This window comes from Petromyzon marinus, chromosome 12 (genome assembly GCF_048934315.1).
Source record: "Petromyzon marinus isolate PM22_M1 ecotype Great Lakes invasive population chromosome 12, UKy_Petmar_22M1.pri1.0, whole genome shotgun sequence".
Taxonomy (NCBI): Eukaryota; Metazoa; Chordata; class Hyperoartia; order Petromyzontiformes; family Petromyzontidae; genus Petromyzon; species Petromyzon marinus.
This window is the reverse complement of record NC_133678.1, coordinates 8,282,171-8,298,243: the sequence shown is the minus strand read 5'-3', so window position 1 is coordinate 8,298,243 and position 16,073 is coordinate 8,282,171. Positions and strand designations below refer to the sequence as shown.

The window sequence follows — 16,073 nt, the reverse complement described above, 5'->3', positions numbered from 1 at the left end:
TAAGCAGCCCTGCTTTCTGCTGCTTGGTGAACCACCCAGCTTATCCGCTAACAACTTGCGAACACATTATCAACGTCTTAATTGTCATCATCAGACCCTGGTCAGTCCACTGCTGGATGAAGTCCTCCCCAAGCTGCCACCATCTCTCACCAGCCTTGCGATCTATTATTCTGCCCAGCACCTGACCACGAGCTGATTTCATTCCTCCATCTCCCCTTTAGGCTTACTCTCGGATGCATTCCATTTCATTGGCTGCTATTCCAGTGCTAGTCCTGAGCATCGACCATTATCCTTTCTCGTCATCTTGTGTTCTGCCCAAGCCAATTTTTTTGTGTTTAATGCTTTAAATTATGTCCTTAACTTGCAATAATTCTCTAATCCAGATCGCATGTTGTGGAGTAAAATTGTGCTATTTCCACCTCTCCCAAGGCATCTGGCCAATTTAGAAGAATGTCCTCTAGACCTCCCTTTAGTGGACGCCCTTAAGCAAGCAGTGGCATATGAGCATGCATTTGTGAGCCTTCACCTTTTCGTCAGTTAAAGCGCATAGCCTGCTGGTGGCAATAGGATGAATTATAATGCATAGGATGAATTATATTATGAATTATATTATATTATTAATCCTATTGCCCACGCATTCCTGTGTGTGTGTGACCCGATCACAACTCGCCCTCTGGTTGAAAATTGAATATATTGTCAAAATTTTTCCACGCAGATAAGAGGAATAAAACGCGTGGATGACCACAGACAATAAAATCTGGCAATAGCATTCTGTGATTGGGCATAGCAAGCGGTGCAAGCACACCTCGAAAAGAACAGCGCCGTAACTGTGCTCGAATGTCCAACTCTTGGACCCAGGTCATGGACGCTAACGCGTTAACCGCCGGACTGCCCAGACACCCCCTGCGCGCTTATATATAACGAGGAACTGTCACCGTGTTCCGTTGATTGGCCAGCGTGCCCCTTGCCGTCGCTCGGTGCGCGTGCAGGATGGTGGACGACCTGCACAGGCTGGTGCTCGAGGCGAAGCTGGCGCGCCCTCTGGTCCTCGTCGGCGCCCAGCTCGGCGCCCTCAATGCACGCTTCTACAGCCACATCTACGACTCGTGCGTGGGCGCAGACACTCCCGTAGCGAGCACGTGTAGCTGTGAGGTGCCAAAATGCTCCGTAAAAACACGGCCGTCGTTAACACCCCGAGCCGGGCCCGCCCAGAATATACTCCATGACACAGTCACCTTTTCCGCCGGCTGTTTGCTGTGGCGAACTGTAACAAAAAAAAACCGTGATCTTCTGCCCTCACGAGGTATCTGAATTTGGCTTCGGCAGGTAGGGGGGGCGGGCAAGCAGGGCCAGGGAAGCGGCTAATGACTCGCTCAGTGCATTTGACGTCAACAGCACGGCTCTGCTTGTAAAGTGGATAAACAATGCGATGGCTCCTGAGGTGCGGCCAGGCTGGGTTGGATACGCCCCTGGCATGGCTCAATTGTGCAGTGGAAAGGTGGTTTGAGTGAGATTTTCTTAAGGAAATCTAAAACCTTGGATTGCGAGCATAATTCGTTCCGGAAACGTGTTTGTAATTCAAAGCACTCGTATATCGGTTGTGATCACGTGATGCTAGGCAGACAAAGCGTCTATACGTACTACTCGTATTGCAAGACCCTCGCTCGTTTATCAAATTAGTATTTATTTAAAAATTTTGCTCGTCTTGCAAAACACTCGCAGACCAAGTTACTCGCAATCCAAGGTTTTACTGTACATACAATTTTTTTTTTATCGTATTCTGGAATGTGAATGTAAATAGTATATCCATGTTTACGATTATATCCCTGTACTTAAACACAAATCTGGCCAGGAATCTAGTGGTAATGTCCACTTCATTTATATTAACCTTTCGCTGTTCATGAATGAACACCACTGTGTAAAATTGCGTATTTTTTTGCACATTGCTACGAACCATGAAAAATAATTATCCAGCCAATATTAAGGTATGCCTCGGCAGAATGTCTTGTTCCACCATTTTTGTATTATTAAGAGATAAATATCACCTTAAGGTCACTGCAGTGCATCGAGATGAGTCATTACATCCCCTGCATTAGAGCACAAAAGCTTGTTTGTCAAAATAAGCATTCCTTTTTACCTGACCCGTAAATAGACGTTCTTGTCAGTTCCTGGAGAAGCTCTCCCAGCACGGGGAGTGAAACGTCAGACATCGTGCCGAACACCGCGCAGTATGACCCCAAAACACATCGGCGAGCTGTGCAGCACAGCCGCGGAAAACCTCGGCTTTAAGGAAAGTTCCGTCTGTTTTTATTCTCAACAACACGTGCTCATTAATATGCATTTTAACGGTATTAAGTTAGCAGTGGGACAAAGGTAGAGCAGCTCTTTAAGTGGGCAGCGGTGGGCAGGATAAGCTTTGGGGCACTACAGCTTTGGGGCCCTACGGTGGCGAGATGTTAACGACCTCGCCTGGTATACAAGGAGGTTCATGGGTTCGATCCCGACCCTGACGCCTGCTGTATATTTGGAGTTTGCGTGTTCTTCCTGTGGTCGTGTGGATTTTTCCCCAGGTCCTGCGGTGTCCCCCCCCCCCCCCCCCACATTTAGAAACGCGCGTTTAGAGTATTTGGCTGGTCGAAATTTCCACGCGATAAGCCACTTCGTTGAGCCATCATTTGTGGCCAGGTAGTTCTGCTAAAAAAGCTTCCATAACTCCATGGGTCTTCGCTGGTGGTCACTTCTCCGAGCTCCTCCCGCATGCCTCGCCCTCACTTTTATTCCCGTGCTTCTTCCAGGGAAGTGTCAGACCTCGTCCTCATTGACGCCCTCACAGAGGAGCTCTTCCAAGAAGATCCCTGGCTTCAGTATTGGCGAGTCCCTGCCGCACAAGCACGATCGTTTTTCTTCCTTGTTGCGGTTACATTGCCAACACACAGCGCTCTTGCTTCGTGAAGCTGAAGTTTCATGGCGCAACTTGCCCGGCAGTCCTGCGGCTCTAAACAGTGTTTATGTTTTACATGCTCCGGTAGGGATTTGGCTTTCAACACTGTGGACGTGTAGTGTTGCATGTTGCACCGCAATACGCAAGTTTGTTCATAACTCGTTGAAATGTACTTTGTTGCACATTTAACGGATTCTATGATTGCCTTTGGCAGGGTCACATGCTTATAATGGTAAAGGGAAATCCAACGGGGGGGTCCTTTTTATGGGCATGACCACATGGGTTGTTTTTATAGTCCAGGTGCAGTCCTGAAATTGCTTTGCCAAAAAAATACAATTCACTCAAGCTGTGTTGTATTTTGGTGCAGGACAACGTCGTCGCATATCCCGCTGTCACCGATTCACTTATCTGGCTTCACGGCGTAACTGTCTTTCTGTTGATGTCACATGGCTGACATTTACACATATCTGCCTCTACCCAAATCTGCATGCAGCGAGTCGGATGTAACATACAAACGTTGAACCTCTTACAAAAGGAGAGCCCTGTACACGTGCGATTGATGGTTGTACGTATATAGTGGGGTTTGCTGGTATTTTCTGACGACTAGACATTGCCTCTCTGAACTCTTTGTCTCCTTATGTCCGAACCCATAGGAACGGGCAGCTCGTGCCCTCTCTGCAGATGTTGCACTTGTCGGCTGCCATGGGCCTGAACCGGTTGGGTCTCATCACTGGCCTCATGCAGCAGCCTTTGACGGGTGCCGATGTCACCGACGACGTGGTCAGCAGACAGGCAAGTGTCACCTGCCTGCGACGTGGTCGGCAGGCAGGCAACGACGTGGTCAGCAGGCAGGCAGGCAACGACGTGGTCAGCAGGCAGGCAACGACGCGGTCAGCAGGCAGGCAACGACGTGGTCAGCAGGCAGGCAACGACGTGGTCAGCAGGCAGGCAACGACGTAGTCAGCAGGCAGGTAACGACATGGTCAGCAGGCAGGCAACGACGTGGTCAGCAGGCAGGCAACGACGTGGTCAGCAGGCAGGCAACGACGTGGTCAGCAGGCAGGCAACGAAGTAGTCAGCAGGCAGGTAACGACATGGTCAGCAGGCAGGCAACGACGTAGTCAGCAGGCAGGCAACGACGCGGTCAGCAGGCAGGCAACGACGTGGTCAGCAGGCAGGCAACGACGTGGTCAGCAGGCAGGCAACGACGTAGTCAGCAGGCAGGCAACGACGTGGTCAGCAGGCAGGCAACGACGTGGTCAGCAGGCAGGCAATGAAGCGGTCAGCAGGCAGGTAACGACGTGGTCAGCAGGCAGGCAACGACGTGGTCAGCAGGCAGGCAACGACGTGGTCGGCAGGCAGGCAACGACGTGGTCAGCAGGCAGGCAGGCAACGACGTGGTCAGCAGGCAGGCAACGAAGTGGTCGGCAGGCAGGCAGGCAACGACGTGGTCAGCAGGCAGGCAACGACGTGGTCAGCAGGCAGGCAACGACGTGGTCAGCAGGCAGGCAACGACGTAGTCAGCAGGCAGGCAACGACATGGTCAGCAGGCAGGCAACGACGTGGTCAGCAGGCAGGCAACGACACAGTCAGCAGGCAGGTAACGACGTGGTCAGCAGGCAGGTAACGACGCGGTCAGCAGGCAGGCAACGACATGGTCGGCAGGCAGGTAACGACATGGTCGGCAGGCAGGTAACGACGTGGTCAGCAGGCAGGCAACGACACAGTCAGCAGGCAGGCAACGACATGGTCAGCAGGCAGGCAACGACACAGTCAGCAGGCAGGTAACGACGTGGTCAGCAGGCAGGCAACGACATGGTCAGCAGGCAGGCAACGACATGGTCGGCAGGCAGGTAACGACGTGGTCAGCAGGCAGGCAACGACACAGTCAGCAGGCAGGCAACGACATGGTCAGCAGGCAGGCAACGACACAGTCAGCAGGCAGGTAACGACGTGGTCAGCAGGCAGGCAACGACACAGTCAGCAGGCAGGTAACGACGTGGTCAGCAGGCAGGTAATGACGCGGTCAGCAGGCAGGCAACGACATGGTCGGCAGGCAGGCAACGACATGGTCAGCAGGCAGGCAACGACACAGTCAGCAGGCAGGCAACGAAGTGGTCAGCAGGCAGGTAACGACGTGGTCAGCAGGTTGGGCAGTTGTTCGGTACGGCGTCCCGATTTCTTCGCTACGCGTGCTGGCGGCTTGGGTGATCAATGGAGTTATTCGTTTTCTGAAGAAGCCCGTGAAACGAAACGTCGGACATTGTGGCGAACGACGCTCGGCACAGCCTGAAAAAATGCAACGGGGAGCTTAGGCAAGTGTTGCCATTTTCTTGATCATCATGGTTAGCAACCATCCGAACGGCCACTCACTTGCCGCTTACCAAGAATGAGGCAAGTGAGCCAGACAACCCCAAAGTTGTGCTGTGTTGCAGCTAGGTTCCTGCTATGCTTTGCTTTTTGAATAGAAAATGAAAACTGATCTTCAGACAGGCCACCCTTGTTATTACTTTGCCGTGTGTATGTACGTATGTTGAACTCCTTTCGCACCGTACGTAGCCAACCATGCTAATCCTAGGTGCCATCTGCTTCAGAGTGGACGTTCTCAAATTAGTAGGCTGGTGCCTCCGTCTTGGTTCAAATTGATCAAATTATAAAAATTACACTGCAGTTTACTTAATTGGGATTCTGCAAAAGTAACATCGCCCCTTGCTGTGAAACTAATGCAGACTATGTTTGTGATACATAGCGCCTCCGTGATAGTCTTGCGCTACAATTAATTTGAACCGTCATACAGCGCACCGGTTAATTATCTCGTTTACCCAGATAATGCTCAACTGTGTCGTTTAACTCTGCCTGCATGTCGATGTTTATTAACTCCCGCGAACGCTATTCCCCTCTATGGACTGTATAGTGAACCACTGTAGACGGTGCTCCTTCAATGGAGGAGGGATGGCAAAACTACACGAACTATCTCCTGAAACCATCTCGTGGCTAGCAGACCTCGTCAATGTCATTTAGCTCCTGAGCATGTTGCTGCCTTACACCGGAATAGAATAGCATTGTATTCACATTCTACCTTATCCACGGGTAACCTGCACAGTTGCCCCAGTGCCCTTGAGAGGGATCTGTGATGCCTCTCGTTTTTGGCAGTGGTGCGAGCCAGAACGTGTTGACCCCTTTTTTTCACGTTCGCAGAGTACTCTAGGAACAGATGTCTTGCCTGCATATTAAATATTTGGTTGTCTAATGCCCGAGCTCCTACGTCAGCCAAACAGTGCCAGCTGCAATGTCCATACGAGTGTGTGGAGTGAGCCAACGGAGAGTTTTCTGCAGCACATATGGGAGATGTTTTGAAATAGACTACTTGTCCATGGTTACATGTTGCTCATAGATATCCTAAGAATTATATTTTGAGAAATGTATAACGATGGCATTTCTGATAATGAAGCGATGAATGGCGAGCCAATATATTTATTTCACTTGTTAACTCCGTTTTGAGGATGTTCTTCCCTTTCTGTATGTATACATTAGAATCGGTGTGGAAGAGTAGGCCAAATACCCTCTTAGAGAGGCTCTTTAGAGCTCCTCCCTCAGATATAGGTCCTTCCACGAGCAGTAGCGTGAGGAAGTAATTGCAGGGTGCTATCTCTACATTGAGAGTAAAATCATATGTTTAATATAAAATCATACGTATAATATAAAATATATAATCACTTATTTTTATCCGATTAGCGTGGTTGTCTACGCACGGTTCGAAAGAAGTTCAACACATGTATATATGTATAATCATATTCATAAAAAGAACATTACACATTTGCCATTTCTACGTACTCATAAAAACTCGTGAGGAAGATGTCCTTCGCAAGCGGTGCAACTTTTTCACTTGCGAAGTGACATTGACAGATGCGCCATGGCCCTCGGAGGTCGCGCTGTGGGGGCAGTCACTCGGCGAGTCGCACATGGCGAGAAGCGGACACGCACTCAATCGCTGTCGGATAACCGTGCCAATCCCCCGTTCCCCACCCTCCCCCCGACAGAAGTTCCTGCTGTGCAGTCCGCCACACATGAGCGCGGCCGTGGAGGAGCACTTCCTCGTTAACGAAAGCTTGGCTCAAGTCAGGTGAGTTGGCCAACCGTGGTGGGGTGATGTTGCTTTACTTTATCGTTTCATTCGAACGCAGCCCACCTCCTGCGCTTTGTCGACACGCAACGAAGTTAAGTGTTGTTTTCTCTTCCGATTTAGCCTTAATGGTGGGAAATAAAAGCACACCAAGTAGCACTCGTTGTCATGCAAGTGCCAATTTTATTTTTTTTTTAGCTGGAAGCAGAATTGGCAGAAATAAACCGGGATATAGTTGCACTCGGGTGAGGAGAAAAGGAAAGGACTCATTAGGTTTGAATAATGGCCACCTTTTCTACCATCGAGAGAGAGTTACAGAGGAATGGTTACAATACATTTTTTATTGTGGTTACAATTCATTTTGAAAAAAGTACGGACAATATTGACGCACTTTAGGTGAAATATTGAACTGAAGTGGGAGAGTGCAAATCAACAAGGCAAAGTGTTTGACTGGCATTACAATAAGATACAACGAGAGGAACGTGGATCGGAGGGAGACTTCATACCGACTCGTAAGAATAGTAAGTGGCTTGTGCGGGAAACGTCACGACAAGGGATGGTGGCCCCGTGGTTGGCACGAACAAAGAAGTGGCAACCGTTTGGGAGAAAATCGACCAGAGATGATGGCCACCAGAGCGATGGAGTAATGAGATCAGTTCGCGTGCAAGATAGATCGCGTGCCCGTGAAGGTTGGCAATGGCTTGGGCAGGCCTTCACCCAGCACTGGACAGATCATGGCTGATAAATGATGAGCATCAATACACTAGATTATAGAAAATACTGAACATCTACTCGCCATCCTCTTTAGTGACGCGTTCACGACTGCCCTGTGCATTTCTGATGGAAACATTTGACACCGCTGGACTTGGTATTGCGTCTCCTGCCTGGTGGAGCTAATGGGATGCATCCTCCTGGATGAGACGAGACAGGTGTGTGCGTAGCAGAATCCTTGCAGCGGTGGGGGAATGTTGCACAGCCTTCGGGGGTCGGTGACGTGGCCAAAGGTCGCACGTTCACCGCTCGTTGCAGATGTTCGCGGTTCTAATCCCATCGGCCTCCCGATTTATCGCTGCGGGTGCAAAAAACGTAATTATTACTCCACGCTGTCTGCTTCACGGTGGACGTTGAATATCACAAGAGCAGGCCATTGTGTTGGTGGCGTCATGGTCCAAATTTGACATTCTAAAATGTACCCGCAAATTACTCTCAATTGGGATTTTACATGGAAATCATCACGCCCTACTTGCCAACTAATGCCCCAGGGTCACTCTTTCAGTGAGACTCATCCTGATCACGTGACTTATGACCTGGTTAAATTAATTTTAACTTGAAACTTTTTTTGTTTCTCTGCCAAAGGGCAATAACGGATTTGTTTTTTTCCTCCCCTTACTGTGAATCTGTCAGGAACAAGATCTGATATATGTTTGCTTTCAAAGACACCATTGTGGCGATATGCACAACATGACAAAGTTATCTCATTACCCTACCACTGAACTTATTTTATCTTTATCAATTTTATTCTGCCTGGAGGTATAATTTTTTTTTTTTACAATTTAGAAGAGTTGGCAAGTTTAATGGGCTACATTTTGGCACATTTCATTTTTATAATGATTGTCAACTATAGGTTGGAAATATTTATTTACATAATAAATTACAATTATAATTTTAACGTGATAAACAGCTTTTGCGCAAAATGTATTCTGAAGCATTAAGTAAACTTTTGTAATTAAATAAAACCATTAATAACACATTTTTTTCACGAATAACACATTTAGCGTCATTGTAGCAATCCTTCCACCGTAACATCTAATTTTAAATAATTCCATGAATTTTTATTCTGCGATGACTATAGTTTCATTTATTTTTTTTCCAGTGGTGGAGTTGCGCAGGGTATTAAAATGTTTCTTCCCATAATGCCCTTAAATACATTTGTCATAAAATGCATTATAGGTAATGCAATTCCATGCCCCCCCTCTATTTGATAAGCGAGAGACACCCCGTGGCAGATTGACTATCGCTTTGGCCGGGAATCGACAGCCGAGTGGTTTGCTTTGGAGGAGAGAAAAAAAACGGAAGCAAAAGGAATTTGCTGCTCAGGGCAGCCTGACCTCAAAAGGGTTTCAACCACAACTGGGTTCGTTTTTTGATTTGTGGGTGAGGGGGGGGGGGAAATCCACATACAGCAGCGCGTGTCATTGACATGTATAATATTGTCACGTGGAGATATTAAGGCTTGCTTCAATTCCACGGAGTGCACCTACATAAATACAATTAGGATTTGATCGCAATTTAGGATAGCCACCTGCGATCGAAAGGAATAAATTGAGGCTAGAGTCAACATAATAATAACTCTCAAATTGATTTATATTGATTTCCAATGATACCACCTAAATTAATGCGTTTGGGTAAAAAAAAAAAATCAACAAAGGCGTACAATATATCATTCAAATTCAATTGGTGTTACACCCCAGTGTAATTGGGTAAAGAAACATTTTAAGCAAACATGAATTCCTAATTGTGTTAATGCAGAGGCAAGAACTTAACTAAATATGTATGCAGTTTCCAACGATGCAAGAAAAAACCCATACAAGATAACTGCACCCGTGAAAAGTGTGTTACCGAAAATTATTTCACCTGCACGGGAATATAGATTGTCATTTACAATCCATTGTCTCAACCCCTCTGGACTGAAGGCAATAGATTCCATAGAGCAGTCAATCAAATATTTACTCCTGGTCAGGGTGTTGGGGAGAGGGGGGGTATGTATGTGTAATGCATTTCATATTGGCAAACGTCCTTCACAAAATAAGGGTAAAGCTGGACTATTAATATTTAACGTTAATTGGTGATTTTTTTTTTACTTTTATTCATACATCGTACCAGTGCCCGGTTACTGTGTGCAATTATTTTAAATGTTGCATTCATCTCGTTGTGATGGAGACAAAAGGCGCACGATGTATGTCGTGAATAAATTATATCTAAAGAACAATAAACGCGCTCGAATTGATTCCATCCGTGGCCTTATAATGTCTGGATGTCAATGCTGCGTCTACAGACCTGTAGACGTGCGTGCTTGTTGGCTCGGCCGGATGTTTCCTATCAAATTGACTGTCCTCCTCCTGATAAATGAATACATTAAGCAGCCGTGTTGACATTATTAACCCTTTCTTGTTTCTTCAGAAAAAATATTCACCATTAATCGCTGCATCTTTTAAGTGAAATGTCACATTTGGTGCACCGATTTTAATTACAGTTTTTTTCATGGAATCTCGGTCTTCTTTCCCTAATTGGCATATGCTTCAATGCCTGCGGTAATGAGTACCCTGCCTGACCATTTCTCTCCGGATTTGTAGGGGCCTGTCAATGATTTCATGAATAATGGATGGATGCCAAGCATTTCCTTTGTTACCAAAACACTGAACACCAATAAGTGCTGCAGTTATTTTGTTTCTACTTACCTGTGCTCTATTGGTTATACAAGAGGCAATGAATGTTGCGGTTTTGTAATATGTTTGTGTTAGCTTGCTGTCAAGCTCGCAGGCATATGCCTCGCCCAATGTGCTTTTCGGTAACTCGGTTCGGTTCCATGAAGCAGCTCCCCGGCACGTGGATCTGAAACGCTGGACATCGTACCGAAATGACACGCGATATAAACCCGCGGAAACATATTGGAGAACTGTGCAGATCAACCACGAAATCCTACGAATGTGTTAAGAACAATTACACAGCTTAAGTGGTTTTACCAGTCCGTTAAAAAAATATATATTAAATTTTGATTTAAAGCTTTCGTGACTGCAGTAATTCATATTCTTAGCTCTTTCGGTAAAGTCACGTTGAAGGGAAACAATAAAATAATAAAATATATATAAAACAATAAAAATTCTCACGACGTTTCGACCATAACACAAACGGTCGTCATCAGGTGTGTTGGTTTGCATAAATTTATTTATTTTTAAACGGTGTATTCATTTCTTAAAAACGTCAGCGCCACGCGCAGCGATTTGGCAGTTTATTTAGAAGGACTAGTCCATCTATGTTCTGAAAAGAGGAGGGGGGAGACGAAAAATTAATGTATGCAGTGTGTAACTAATATATATTAGTTTAGTCAAGTAAATTTTGTACGTTCTTCTTCTGTCAGCGACATCATGCAGTTCAAACCGCTACCGTCCCGCATTAACGTGACGGTGATCAATGGGAATTACTACGATGAGCTGCTGCCAGGTACCGTTAACAAGGTTAGTACCAATCACAGCCCAACTTCTCGCACCTGCGCACAGTTTGACATGCACTTGCATCGACTCTGCTTGGGGAGTATAGAACTTTCTAGCAACGTAATGTGGTTTGCATTCAAGTTGCAATGCTGATGTGTTTCTTTTTTAAGATTAATTAAATGCATATTCTTATTTAGTAGATAGTTGATTGGGATAGTTTATTGGTGTATATTTTAAAGCTAGGTTGTATTGTGTGCTTTTCAAGTGGTAGCCTTCCGACCAATATATTAAATAAATAAATATTTTGCTCATAACTTTAGCTAAACTCTTAATAGCCAAAAAATTGTGAATGCGATGTTGATTTTATTTTTTTCTGTTTATGTTGATATCATTTTAATTTAAGATTCGTGCACGCAGTGTTGCATGGTTCCATATCGGTTGATCTGTTGCTCTTGGGCATTGCTCGTACTAAACATCAAAACAAATTCGAATCTCATCCCCTGATTGTTCATCCTTGATGAACACAAGTTTAAGCCACAAGAGTACAACTCGGCATCAGCACACACATACACCTGGTTGCATGGAGCCATTTGCATCGTAAGTTGATGTGCCCGGTTGCAGACAGTGAGGGTGGCACGTGGTGTTTTAAATTAAATCAACAAGGCCTGTGCCATGATGAATATGCGTGTTGGGATGCTGTTAAGGGGACATTTATGTGGCCAGATTCACAATGATAAAGTCTTCTGGTGAAACGGTCCCAATTGCAAAACCCTAATTTATGGGTTTTAAAACCCCAAATGCTTGTGGTTAGTGCCTACGTTCGAAATTATCCATTGCACACAAAGGGTCGTTCCGCCCCCCCCCCTCTGACTTGCTCTCATTGTTGGGGCATTTAACCGTAATTATGTGGTCATTAGCACGCAGCATTGCTTCGCAATGGAACAGTTATACAAGTGTGTGTGCGGGTATGTATGTGTGTGTATGGGGAGCGGTTTGCGCCAGCGGTTAGGCTGGCTACGAACCCCGGTGACCCGAGGTCAATTCCCGCCGGCGACCAATAACAGGGTTGTAATCGGCGGATATCTGAACCGGTCCTGGGCCTCCCCTAGCTCCAATGAGTACCTGGTGCAGTGTGTAAACATGGCTACCAGGGAGACAAAGGCGGCCGGGGCGTGGTGTTAGCTATCCACACCTCCCCTCGTGTGCCATGCCGGCCTTCACAGGTGCTCGCTAACAGAACTTGACCTGTTAAGACTGTGAGGGGGATCTGTGTCTTTGTATGTATGTGTACATGTTTTCATGGCTTTGTCTAATAAGACATTGATAAAAAAAAAATACACCCAATTCCATTGCCAGGTAATTGTATTCATTTTAAGTGTAAATCTTTCCATTTTGTGTGACCCAATATACTGCACAGAGTGATACATTTATAGACGTCCCACTGAAATAATAAGTCTCAAAACACCTAAGTCAATATTTTAACACTCTCCTTCTCTCAGATAATAATATCGAGCTGTTGCTTTCACCATTTTGACTGAAAAGACAGGTCATTAGAAATCACAGTGGGGTGTCTAAATGGATCACCATGTTTCTGTTGTGATAAAATTGATAATTGTAAGCTCTGCACTGATTCCAGGAGATTATTCATGAACCTGAAGCTGTAAACTTGACCTCTCCTTCCTTAGGACCCTTGAATTAAAATGTCCAGAGAATGAAAGGAAATCATTGGGCAATGCGTATAAACGCACATGATAGGGATTTGAATTGATTGTTATGAAGAGTGTTATTTTTTTTCTTACAGCTTTTAACTCCTGTGGTTTCTGGCTTTTTTTATTTTGTTATGAATCTAAACTCGATGTATACAGATTGTTGGTTGAATCATTGGATGAATGCACCAGTGTATAGAAATGCCTCTTTTAATTTTTTGTCAGCTTTCTGGTGAGATTGCCACTGAGGCAACGGTTCGCGCACTCGGCTTGAAATCGGGAGGTCGCCCATTCAATCTCATCTCCAGGGCGCACGGCAGTTGCAACCATTGGCAATGTTCTTAACAATCCACCCTCTGTCCACCCAGCAGTATAAATGGGTAACCCTCACCATTATTATAGTCGATTGGCAAGTTACATGCATGGTGGGGTAAAGTGTGGGCATCTCTCACCTCTTACACAATGCGTGGCCAGTGTGGAAGAGTAGGCCCGAAGACCCACTCAAGAGAGATGCTTTCATGAGCTGCCTTCGAGTGGGGGCCCTTCCAACAGCGGGGGACGTGAGCAAAAAAAAAAATAACTGCATTGCTATGCATGTTTACTTTCACCGCCATTATGGAACGCTTCAGAGCCTCTGACTCAATGACCGGAGTGGTCCGGTGAGATGGAAGGCATGCAATATCGATCGCTGGCATTTACTACTGTACTTTTACTGCTGCTGCTGCTGCTTTGCAGGTGTTTACGCAGGCGCAACGGCAGCTCGTATCCAGCATCGCCCCCGCGGCCCGGCACGTGGTGGTGGACGGGGCAGACCGGCACGCGCCCCACAGGAACCCGCTCGCCCTCGCTCGCCCCATCGCCCAGCTCGTGCACAGACGGCAGGCCAGCCAGAAGTCGCTCTGAGCTGCGGCTCGGATGATTGCTACCGATTGAAGCCGATTTGAAATCGACGGCACCCTTATCGGTGGTCGATTACTTGGGGCCCTCTTTGTAAATGGCTGCCGTCCAGATGTCCCCTGCCTACCCGAAGGTGGGAAACCCCCCCCCCCTATAAAGCCACGCCCAGCATGACGCGGATAATGTCACCAAGCCCTGCCCATTACCTTCCATTCAGTTTTTATATGTTTTTGAGCACCAGTGGTGATACAGCCCCACATTTTTATTTATTTTATTTTAAACATCTGTGAATCAAGATGTTTGAAATACCATTTAGAAAGTAATAGTATAGGCTTGGAAAGTACCCACGTAGGTTTTAGCAGTTGTGCCGTATATCTGTCCGATGTTCTTATTCAAGTTGTACCTCGCGAGACAACCTGAAAACACATCATAGAGCTAAACTCGCTGAAAGTGCTAATTGTCCTTTCTACAAATAGCCCTGCATGGATTTTGTAACATTTATTTCTCAAAGCGCAACAGATTTTAACTCTTGTGTTGCACCGTGTCCTGGGTCAGCAAAAATCTGCCTTGGGCCTCCCGTTGAAGGTCATGAATATTTTACAACAACTAAATCTTGCAGCTAGTTAGCTATTGTTTTTGGGATCACGTTTAATATTTAATGGCTCCTGGCCTTGTTTACACCTCGCCCATATGGTTAACGTAAAAGAAAACAAGGTTAGATGTTCCCTTGCGAAGAATGTCCTCTCTCTCAGTGGTACCAGCACCGTGCCCTTGGGTGTAGTCTCACCTTGGACCCAACACGTGACTCGTGTGATAATTGGTGTTGGTGAAATGTATTGCTGAGCGTGGAATATTCGGTGTGTTTTTTTTTAAGTAATAGCGTTCAAGACGTGCTGTACAAGGCTACCTTTCCACAAGCAGGGATGAATAAAGTGTAAAGTATGATTAGGTCTCCAATATATTTTCTGGTTGTGTTCAGTTCACGGAGAAGCGGCAAAACGTCGGGCATTCCGAACAACATGCAGCAACGACCTGAAAACACAGCAAGCGCTATACAGCATCGAGAGCTATACAACAGTAAAAACCTACGTGGTACTAAAACAACAACAAAAGCATGTTAATGCACAGATGGTCATTGAGCTGTTGGTGAACATTGGCAAAAACAATCACATTGCACTTGTGAATGTTTTTTTTCTCCTACGGAAGAATTGCATCACTTGTTTAAAAAAAAATGGCAAAGGGTTTGATGGTCCGTAACACTGATGTCCAAGTTCGTACCAAGTCAACACCTTAAAATAGAAATTGATAGCAGCAAGCGCTGCACAAACAAAGTGCTATGAAATTACAAAACTATGTGCTCGAGTCGCGATGCTTATTTTAAACAATGTTGAATAAAATTACACAATGCTGTAACTGAATGGAAAAGGTCTACTCTTGTTAAAAAGGTGTAAATTTGTTATCGCCAATAACCTAAGGCTGCGTAGGGCAGTGCCTTATGAAGCCGTATCAATTCTAAAGAGAAATATAAAACGTTATCAACGCGTTGGCGAATGGGAAAACAATTAAAATTAACGTGACCAACCAGCGTGTAAGAATGAATTGCTTTAAAAAGTTGAAGGGCGTCTCCACATTCGACCAAGGCATCTTTAATGTTGGTAATAAGATAAGGAAATAGAGCAGTGATCAGCCAATTCCCCAACTGTATTCTTGCAATATCTCGCTCCAGCCCGTGTTGAGGACTTTAATATCGGTCTTAAGCCTGATTCTAGTGGGGATTCATGCGAGTAGCCTGATGTGAATGTTATCTATTGTGTGCTGTAAAAAAATTGGTTGGAATTCTCTAGATGTTTCGATCATTTGTCGCGTTACATTCAGTGCTTGCGAAAGGCCTGTTTTTTTACTTTTTAGGAAGTCTCGATTCACACAAAAAATTGTGCGTATTAGTGCAAATTAAAAAACAATACTTAAATATTGCGCCAGGTTCACGTGTTGGCAGAATGGCCTTTTGGTTATTGTACCCAGTGTTGGTGATGGATAGGGTCACAATTTGCCAACAAAATGTGATTAAAACGCTCATTCTCTATATTGAAAATTAATTTCTTTAGAACTGCTTTTTGTGTTTAGTTTGTTATCCTTCCCCCCGCACCTCAGATTCGCACGATTGGCTACATAGAGTGCTAAAGAAGCTGAATATG

At 45.7% G+C, this 16,073-nt stretch overlaps 1 protein-coding gene across 2 annotated transcripts in view; it reads left to right on the top strand.

Annotated features, from left to right (window-relative positions):
• Positions 1-15,291, top strand: part of LOC116941589 (uncharacterized) — a 117,073-nt gene extending 101,782 nt beyond the window's left edge. For both annotated transcript variants that reach the window (XM_076066600.1, XM_032952787.2), the window contains 6 exons: positions 990-1,106; positions 2,796-2,870; positions 3,595-3,733; positions 6,982-7,064; positions 11,203-11,299; positions 13,717-15,291. In XM_076066600.1, the coding sequence (XP_075922715.1) occupies positions 990-1,106; positions 2,796-2,870; positions 3,595-3,733; positions 6,982-7,064; positions 11,203-11,299; positions 13,717-13,884 (679 nt within the window). In that variant the 3' untranslated portion in view covers positions 13,885-15,291. The remainder of the gene's footprint in view (positions 1-989; positions 1,107-2,795; positions 2,871-3,594; positions 3,734-6,981; positions 7,065-11,202; positions 11,300-13,716) is intronic.
• Positions 15,292-16,073: the final 782 nt, after the last annotated feature.